Source organism: Syzygium oleosum, unplaced genomic scaffold (assembly GCF_021117445.2).
Source record: "Syzygium oleosum isolate NSW1041296 unplaced genomic scaffold, Sole_v2.1 Sole_v2.05, whole genome shotgun sequence".
NCBI classification, from domain to species: Eukaryota; Viridiplantae; Streptophyta; class Magnoliopsida; order Myrtales; family Myrtaceae; genus Syzygium; species Syzygium oleosum.
The window spans coordinates 5,902,522-5,911,779 of NW_026607489.1; the positions used below are offsets into that span (position 1 = coordinate 5,902,522).

The following is a 9,258-nucleotide window of genomic DNA, read 5'->3' on the forward strand; positions in this document are numbered from 1 at the left end:
CCGAACAATGAGCGAAAAGGAGTTCGGCGTACACTCTGCCATGTCTTACAAGCCAGCGAGCAACCTCAATTATTTTTTAAGGAAAAGGGGAAAACTCAGCCAGTAAATTTTAAGTTTCCTACGATTTCATCAGTACTCTGATTACCAATTTCTGGATCTGGAAGACCCGATTTCTCCCTTCTAAAAGGGTCCCGAGACTTTTCCGACAGGTAATAAAACCGACATCAACGGATTTGCTACTTTCGACATTACATGAATACATCGTACTACCATTAGCAACTTTGAATAAGAAGCGCATCAACATTGATAGAACGGTAACGGCATCCTTTTTTGCAGCAAAAAAGTGCACTTAAATACAAGCTTCTCATGGATCTCTTATTTACATATTCTCCACCTCAATATGTTATGATCAAGGTCATTGATCTGTCCAATTTCCTCACTACTCGCTTGGCAGATACGATCTACATTTTACATCTGCGAAACAGTTAGACCCTCCAATGATATCCTCGGGTTAGCCTGCCTACAGAAACTACTACAGCTACTTAAGAATTCTCTAAACTATAAAGAGGTATCGGAATGCCAAAAAAAAAAAAAAAACAAAACAAAATCCTTCACCTCCCAGATTCACCAGCTCGCAACTCATTCTCGGATGTGCCCAACTTGTTAGGAAATGACCAGATTCGGGCATGTGCTGTTTTACCACAAAAGCCATCAATGTCTTGAGCGGAATGGAGAGGACAGAGACGGGTTAGATTCAGTGGGATTGCTCCAAGGACTACTGCTCCAACTGCTACCAGAGTCACCAAATATATAGTCAGAAAGGTCATCATAGCTGGGAGAATCTTGGGTGCTGATTGTACTACAAGAACCCTCATCAGAATTACTGCTAAACAGGGAAGAAACATCGCTCGAAGAATCCTCTCGGTGATATCTGTGCAGCGGGTTCAATTCCGAATCAAAAGAATGGGCTCTGACTGAATCCTTTGTACATGCGGAAGAATGGTGGTTGTTCCTCAAGTTTGTGAGCCCCAATTTAAGCGTGGCACTTTTTCCGCTGCTCTTGACATTCATGGGTTTGTTTCTCGGATCCGCAGATGTTACGCTGTCTTTCAATGATCTAGGGGCACGGGGAAAGCACCTGTATAGCAATTACTCAGTCTGAGTATCGGACAGCCATATTCACACTTTGCAAAAGCTTTTAAGATCTTTTACCTGGCATAGAGAAGCATATAGGCTCCCTTCGTCAACACCCTTTCAAGTTCAACAGGCTTCACCTATCATAAAGAAGGATGATGATTAGTGAATATGCATTCACATTATTGATGCTGGCTCCAATTAAATCCGTCAAAAGGACAGACCGAAAAGAAAAATCGAAAAACACATCCATAGCAGAACGCTTATAAAATCTTAAACCAAGTAAAGAATGACACCCTCAAAATCAAAGGTGTTGAATGAACATAACAACTAACGAGCAAAGGCCTCACAAACATGCATGTGTGCATACACAAACTCATCTATGCATCACTTTAGATGAAGTATCAAGCCGAGCAAGAGTATCATGCATACAGCACTAATGAAAACTGCAGGAATCTCAATCGCTCTACCTTAGGGAGCTAACAACGAACAAGCAAAGGCCTCACAAACATGCATGTGTGCATGCACAAACTCATCTATGCATCACTTTTAATTAAGTATCAAGCCGAGCGAGAGTATCATGCATACAGCACTAATGAAAACTGCAGGAATCTCAATCGTTCAACCTTAGGGAGCTAAGTACATGAATATCACCCAGCATTACAGCTCGAAATACCCATAAGTAGAGTGTTCGTAATGTCTGCAAGCAGATAAGCTTGAGAGCCCGGTTCTATTATGACCAGTCCAGTGTCAAGCAAATAATTCTTGGTGAAAAATCCTGTCACATGCAAAATAGGAAACTTCTAGTTCTCGTGAATGTATTCATGGATGCAAGCTATTGCATCAACTTTATTGACCAGTAACTGGAATTTTCAACTTACAATAGAAAGAATAGCCTAAGAAGCAATTAGCATAAAATCTAATCAAAATCTTGCATCCATATTCTTGAAAATTTAGACTAAAGAAATGAGAATTACCGTGCTATCATCAATCTTGAACCACTTATTGTGCATATTTTTAACATAGCAGACGTAGTGACCAGAAAATGCGGCATTCATGATATCCAAATGAACAATTACTCCATAAAGCCTATATACAGCCGATCTGTCACTTGTCCCCCTCATAAATTGTGACAAGTCAAGGATCTCTGAAAACCGAATGGACTTGTTAAGCTTTCCAAATTTACCTGACTGCATGTCCAAAAAAAAGTGCAAATGAGAGTATTTCTTCCATAAAAGTACATCTGATTTAAAGAAAACATGAATAATTATTCTCCACAATCACTACACCTGAAATCGCTTCAATGCAATTGTAAGAATATTAGGAGCCTCAAGTACTGACAGCTTCTTCCTAGCTTTCTCATACGAATTACACCTGATAAAAATCACGAGAGAGAGAGAGAGAGAGAGAGAGAGAGAGAGAGTACATCATAAGTCCAGAAAAATCAGCATAAATTGGTTCAGGCAACTGAAAAGCATCAGTTCATAATCTACGTCAGTGACGGGAAAATATCTCATAGTAACGTAAGACACAAAATAAACTGGGAGTCATGGTGCAACACAAATAAATATCCATAGCAAGATTGTTCTGTAAGTTCTTTTGATTCATAAAATTGCCATAGTATATGACAGCTTCAAGGAGGGGCCAAAATTGAAATCAAATGATTTTCAATACTTAACTGCTGCAAGGATGATCTCCATTCTCAAAGAATTTTTCTCAGGGTAAAAACTCTTGCAGCATTTACTTACTAAAGCACCAAATACCCTGAAAAATTGGAAGGAAAATGCTTCAAATGAAATAACAAGTCGATTAGGCATGCCAACCTGGTACATTGATACTTGTTCTCTCCATCCAGTGTTTCAGTACTAGAGAACTGTCGAAGAGCCTCCTCCAGCGTTCTAATATCTCCTCCAATCTCAACGGTCAGATCCATCATCCTTTCATGTCGCTCCGACTTTCCATTACACCTTGTGCACTGAATCTGCAAATAGAGAAGGTAATTCCATGCATATTAATTACAAACTCTCACCATCACACCTTGTGCACTGTATCTGCACATTAGAGAAGGGAATTTCATGCATTGGTAATAACTCCCAAAATTACACGTTGTGCACCTTATCTGCATATTAGAGAATGAATTTCATACAAATCAATAATAACCTTTCAAGTTAGAAAAAAAGCCCTTCCCAGTTGCATGCAAGAGGTCAATAGAATAGTGGGCATGTGATAGATGAAGATGGAAGAGCTTCATCAAGATTACTACCTTTGAACGAAGGTAGCCTCCAAATGTGAGGCCAATGAGAGTGGCTTCTTCCTTTGACCTAGATACCTTCTTGCCAGAGTCCACAAGACAATCAGATTGCATCTTATCAATAGCACACCTGCCAGATTTAACTCATCAGGAGTTGCACTATTCAACACTGGAGAGAAACTGACAAAAGAATTCACGCAAATGCAATTGTCATAGGCTGCAGAAAAGAGAAGTATACTCTCACCTTAAAAATTCATGGGCATCCTCTTCTTTCCCATTTCCAAGCTGCCTTCCAATGTTTCTTAGCTGGGATACAATTCCAATAGGTGAAATAGGAGACTTCCCTTCATTCATCCTTAAAATTAGACCCTCAAATTCACAGGTGAAACACCAATCTTTACTAACGCCTGAGGCAACAGAGATGAACAGTACAGATAGTACGTGAGGTGTATTAGAACGTGACTGGAAATCATCTAAAGTCACTCGCTGAGCAAATAAAAGTAAACCAGCCACTTACATGCTTTAGAGTGGAGTCCTTGAAGGAAATATGCGGTAAGAGGAGGAGTAAATGCCAAGCACTGCAACACAGCATTCGCATAACAACTGCAAGGAAAAAGGGCTTGTGTCATAGAAAACCATAACAAAGAAAAAAATCTGAAGTGACAACTTGCAGGAATGAGATAAACATTATTTCATATTTGAAATCATCAATCCTCCACAACTTTCTTGAAAGAGATGCACTTACAGATTCAAAACCTTCAGCTAAATGGACAAAATCAATAATTTCAGACATCATTTTATAGATTGAGCATCACTGGAAGCCAAACACACATAACCAAGTCACACAGGAAGATGCTAATTGATTTGTTCAAGCAGAATGTTGTCCACTCTTATCCAGAAATCTAGGGTTGCACAGAACAATTTACTTTGCCTACTTGGTGTTTACAAAATGCAAGAACATATTATATATTTACTTGCTATAAAAGAGTTAGGAGTCATCATCAGTAAAGACATAACATCGATGTGAAGCCCTCAGCTGCGTTTGGTTGCCAGAACAAGGTTTATGATAGGATCAGAGGTCTGGAGGGATTTGTTCTATCCTATTTTTGTTTGGTAAACCATCAGATATAATGGCGGATATAATTCTAAAACTGACCATTCAAATAATTTAATTTAATAAGTAAAAACACCATAAAATAAAAATAAGAAACAGGGAGTGCGGTTGCTGGATCACTGTCGTTGGACCATCATTGGTGCAGAGGTCCGCCCACTCGTCAGGGACCAACAGCAACATAGTCGCCTGTCTGCGGCGACCACTGTGGCAGTGGTCGCGTCTATTGCAGTGGTTGCAGGCGACCACCATGACAGAGAGAAAAAGTACAGATCGAGATCCAGACCTCAATCTGGATCTTGCTGCACAAGGCCACCACTGTCACGGTGGTCGCCTATCAATTGCGACCACCATGATGGTGGTCTCAAGGAGCAGCGCGAGGCTGAACAGAAACAGATAAGCGAGGGGGGTCGCGTCAATCGTGGAGCTAAGTTCTTAGGCAACCGCTCCGACAGTGGTCATCTGAGTCGTGCCACCACCACGCGTCACCTGAGGGGTGCGACCACCGTGGGGTAGTAGTAGCCAGCGATGCTTTATGCGTTCTGCCTAATTGTTATTTTTTCGAGTTTATTTTTATTATCCCACCCTCGCGGACCATATAAGCTTTTCGGGTTTATCCCAATTTGAAGGTGTATCCAAACACCGATTAGGATTACTTCTATCCCATCTGGCATTTTACCCGGGCAACCAAACATGCCCTTCTTTCTTTTTTATAAGAACATTGCTATGTGAATAATTACCGGTAGCACTCTGACTCTTTACAAATATTAGATATGACTAATAAGAGCTTCGTTCATGTGAATTACCTGATGTCAAATTCATATAGAAGTGGAACAGTGTCAGTTACCAATATAGATAAGAGTGTTGCGGTCTACTTATTTTGGTAAAGCACAAGTAAATCCTAAGCAAACAAGGACAAGATAAAAGAATCTAGATATTCAGCAACCAAGATTATCAGAACCAAGCAGCATGGATCATCAAATCTCTTAGCTGTCCTTCAAAGAACTGGAGAGATACCATTACCTATTCCCACAGTTTATTAGGCCACGGGGATGCAATTCCACACCTTTCCATGTATAGAGTGTGACAAATAACTCATATGGAAATATACCCTGCAAAAGGAACGAATAAATACACATTCAACGGAAACACTTTGGCATGAAAAAGAACAATATTTGGCCCCCCAAAAAACGAAGCAGAAGCAACAAGAAAAAGGTTGCAATATAATGAGAAACCTTGTCACTGCATCTTCCAGGTATATCACTCCCAGCTCCTAATCGGTGGTGCTTTGACATCACCGATCCTTTAAATTGATCTAGCACTCTCCATACTGAAGTTTTCAAGCCATTTTTAGTGTTTGGAAGATGAGCTGCAACATGAGACGATGTAGGAGCATGTGTTTGACCCTCACAAACTTTCTCTAATTTGGCACGTGAAGATGAATGCCAATCAGACCCAGAAAATCCATGAACATCAAATTTAGAAGGCGATATGCATCCGGCTTCACTGCGCTTTGATTTATGAGCATCCACTCTTGAAGAAGGCGCCATCTTGCTAGGAGTTACATTGCCCTTCACAGAGCTTAAAGACTCACCGGCACTAAATTTTGACACATGTGAATCACTGCAACCTTCATCAGCAACATGACTGGGGCATTCACCTTTTGTGGACGGAGATTTAGGGGCCCTTGAACCATCTGCACTTGGCCCTTCAGATAAAGCAGATCCACTCTCAGGTTTCTTAGCTGAGATCTCAAAATCTCGCCGATCGACGGGACAGAGAGTATCGTTGGACAAGTTAAAAGAAAACCTAAGAGTAGATCCAGAATCAGGTTTCCCACAGGCACCAATTTTGCTGATACTGGAATGAGAAGAATCATTGCGAGCAACATTTTTTGGATGGTTCAGAGTGTTCCAGAAGCCAGAAGGGTGTCTAGATGGCTCAGCCATTGAACCTTCGTGCAAGCCACTACAGCCCGAATGTGAATGACTGCTTGACCTGCCCTGGACTTGATCATCAATACAACCGCTCTTACTTTTGTGCAATTCACTTGAGCTTCTGAAACTCGCAAGAGAATCGACCAAACTAGCAAATTTAGGAGAAAGTGGCTCAGCTTGTTCCTTGATCTTGATACCACCAGTGCCAGATATCTTATGCGCAATATCAGATGATAAACGTTCCTCTAACCTCCCTGAATCATCTGAATTAATGCTTTCACAGGCAGAAGTATCATCGGAGGAATCGCTATTTGTAGCAGAGGAGGAAAATCCAGGGGAGGATGCATCAGAAGATTCAGAAGAAAAATTTACATCATGAAGCTCAATTGAGATCTTATCATCCTTAGCACGTGATATTTCAGAGCAGCGGGATTGAGCCCTTACGCATTCATCACTGAATGATACGTTTGGCTTAGCACTCTGCTTTGCCTTGCTCTCCAATGTCTCTCCATAATATGTATCCTGTCCTGACCTATTATCCTTCCCATCAAAATGGCTCCCTGCCTCCACAGGACGACATTCTTCTTTATGTCCTTGCCGCCAGTGTATGATTTGGCACTTGCCAGAACTAATTCATGGAGATGCTGAAATTAGTATTTGGAGAATAGCAAGATAACTTATACAAAATAAGCATGAGAATTTAGACACTAGCAAAGAGATAAAAGGAAACGATCCATATTTGCAAACTTATCATCGCTGCTCAAAAATCAGGAAGATGGAAATAAAGAGCATGAGACATCCGTCTCTAAGACATGAGTTGTTTCCTCGTGATACTGGTATTAAACTTCACATAGTTATTAATACTTCTCCATTACTTTGCGTCACCAAATTCTGTTCATAAGTTATAGCAAATAAATGTGGACTAAGGACCAACTTCACGTTTGATAAACTACAAAAAGTTCATATTACCTCAGTTCACGAACCACCTCTTCAGCTCTAGCAAGAGATTATATGCATCTCAGTACAAAATATCATTCGACTTGAGATGGCATTTCCTAAGAACTAATTAACGACACTTTGCTTCATCTAATTAATGTCTCGATTCCAATACCAAATAATCGTCATGCCACCAGTATAGCTTATCCCAAAAGGTCATACTTTGCAACGCTTCAACGCAATGACAACCTTAATCATGAAGACAATAAGTGCGTAGTACTCATGGATGGGAAATTGAACGTCAGTCAAGCATCCAACTCAACAAAACGATTGTTTGAGAGTGTTTGAATGCAACAATGTTCCTCAGGTTTTTACCGCTGCGACTAACAAGATGTCTAAAAGTAACTCCAAGCTTTCGTCAAAGCTGCAACGATAGCTCAAGCTTATCTTTTCGTGCATCAAGGTGCTATCTATAATGCTTATTTCAGTCAACAAGGCAAACAAATAAGGTCTTCAGGACAGACTCTTCAAGCACTAAGCGGCTTTGAAAATTGCATTTTGCGGCAAACTAAGTAATTTCTTAATGCAATTAATCCCCTTAGTTTCCAATCAATTCCTGCAATGCCAAGGGAACCCAGAAGCAATTCTACCATTAGTTCACCGACAAAACCCACGGACTCCAATACGCCTTTGCTCGCAACACCCTACATGCGAACGCTTATGACATACAAATAAACCGATCTCCCACAGCAAAAAAAAAAACGTACCAGTATCTTACGGCTTTGCACCGAGCGCAGCGGGTCGTGGTAGGGCAACAGCAGACGGCGCAGTAGTAGTAACCCTGCGGAACAGGAGGCGGCGCCGGCGCCGCGCTGCTGCCGTAGCTCGCGGAGGCCTCAAGCTCGGCCCGCGCGGACTCTTCGGAAGCCAGGACGAGAAGCCGCCTGATCTCCTCGCTCTTGGCCGCCGCGAGGCTCCATTTCCGCCGGACGAAGAGCCCGAGCAGCACGGGGAAGGCGAGGCAGAGCACCAGGACCAGGCTCGAAAACCCTAGATCCCCAGCTACAAGCATTTATCCAGCCCCAGCCCCAAAAAGCATCCAGCGAAGTCCGCAGGCCGTACTCTTCTGATCCGATCACCATACATAGATTCTCCGACCCGTGCGCGGGACCGCGGAAGGGTAGGACCGAGCGGGGATCGCTTCGATCACGCGCTCGATTGGCGGCGGCGGCGGCGGCGGCGGCGGGGGCGGAACTTCCCGGCGGCGGCGAATCGGAGGTGGCTGTCCGGCGCCGGGGATTTTCGCCGAAGGATGCGGGGATTCTCTTCGCCGCCTCGCCGGCGGATTGAGGTAAAGCTTGGGAAGGCGGAAGAGGTGGGCGGGAATCGCACGGCGGGAGCGAATCTTTGGTTTGCGGAGGCGGAGAATTTCGGGGAGTCGAGAGAAGAAGAAGGAGAAGAAGATGCGGAAATAAGATTCGAGTTCGATAAATTTTGTTTGTTTTTCTTTTCTTTTATTTTTTAAATCAGTTTTTTATTCTTTCTGTACGTTAGGACAGAGGGAATTTCGAGGTTGCGTTGCCGGTGGAAAATTAAAGAGGAGGGGAGAGAGTTTTTATTTTTTCATGTAACGGATGCATTTATGGTTGCCGTACGTTATACATGTATCGCTCCATTTTGATCCTACTAAGTGCGAAAATCCCGTACCAAAATAAATATTATTTGCGGCACCATAAAAAAGATGTAAACAGAGCACGTGAGCCAACTCTATCTCGGCCAATTAAAGGCGTGCGTCGTTCGCGAGATCTATTTGATCTGATGGTTCAGATAGAGTAGATTCGATACACACGATGCTCGTTAAACATGTCCCTCGAGGGGGAATTTTGCCC

General features: G+C 42.4%; 1 protein-coding gene across 1 annotated transcript; it reads right to left on the reverse strand.

Moving 5' to 3' along the window:
- Positions 1-277: 277 nt before the first annotated feature.
- Positions 278-8,799, reverse strand: LOC115676387 (ubiquitin carboxyl-terminal hydrolase 16). Its single transcript, XM_030599284.2, has 11 exons — positions 8,137-8,799; positions 5,732-7,061; positions 5,520-5,608; positions 3,903-3,988; positions 3,630-3,792; positions 3,398-3,515; positions 2,958-3,115; positions 2,424-2,508; positions 2,112-2,324; positions 1,213-1,274; positions 278-1,138 (listed from the first exon to the last, which is right to left on the reverse strand). The coding sequence occupies exons 1-11, from the start codon at positions 8,439-8,441 to the stop codon at positions 712-714; spliced, it is 3,036 nt and encodes a 1,011-aa protein (XP_030455144.1). The 5' UTR covers positions 8,442-8,799; the 3' UTR covers positions 278-711.
- Between the last annotated feature and the right edge of the window lie 459 nt (positions 8,800-9,258).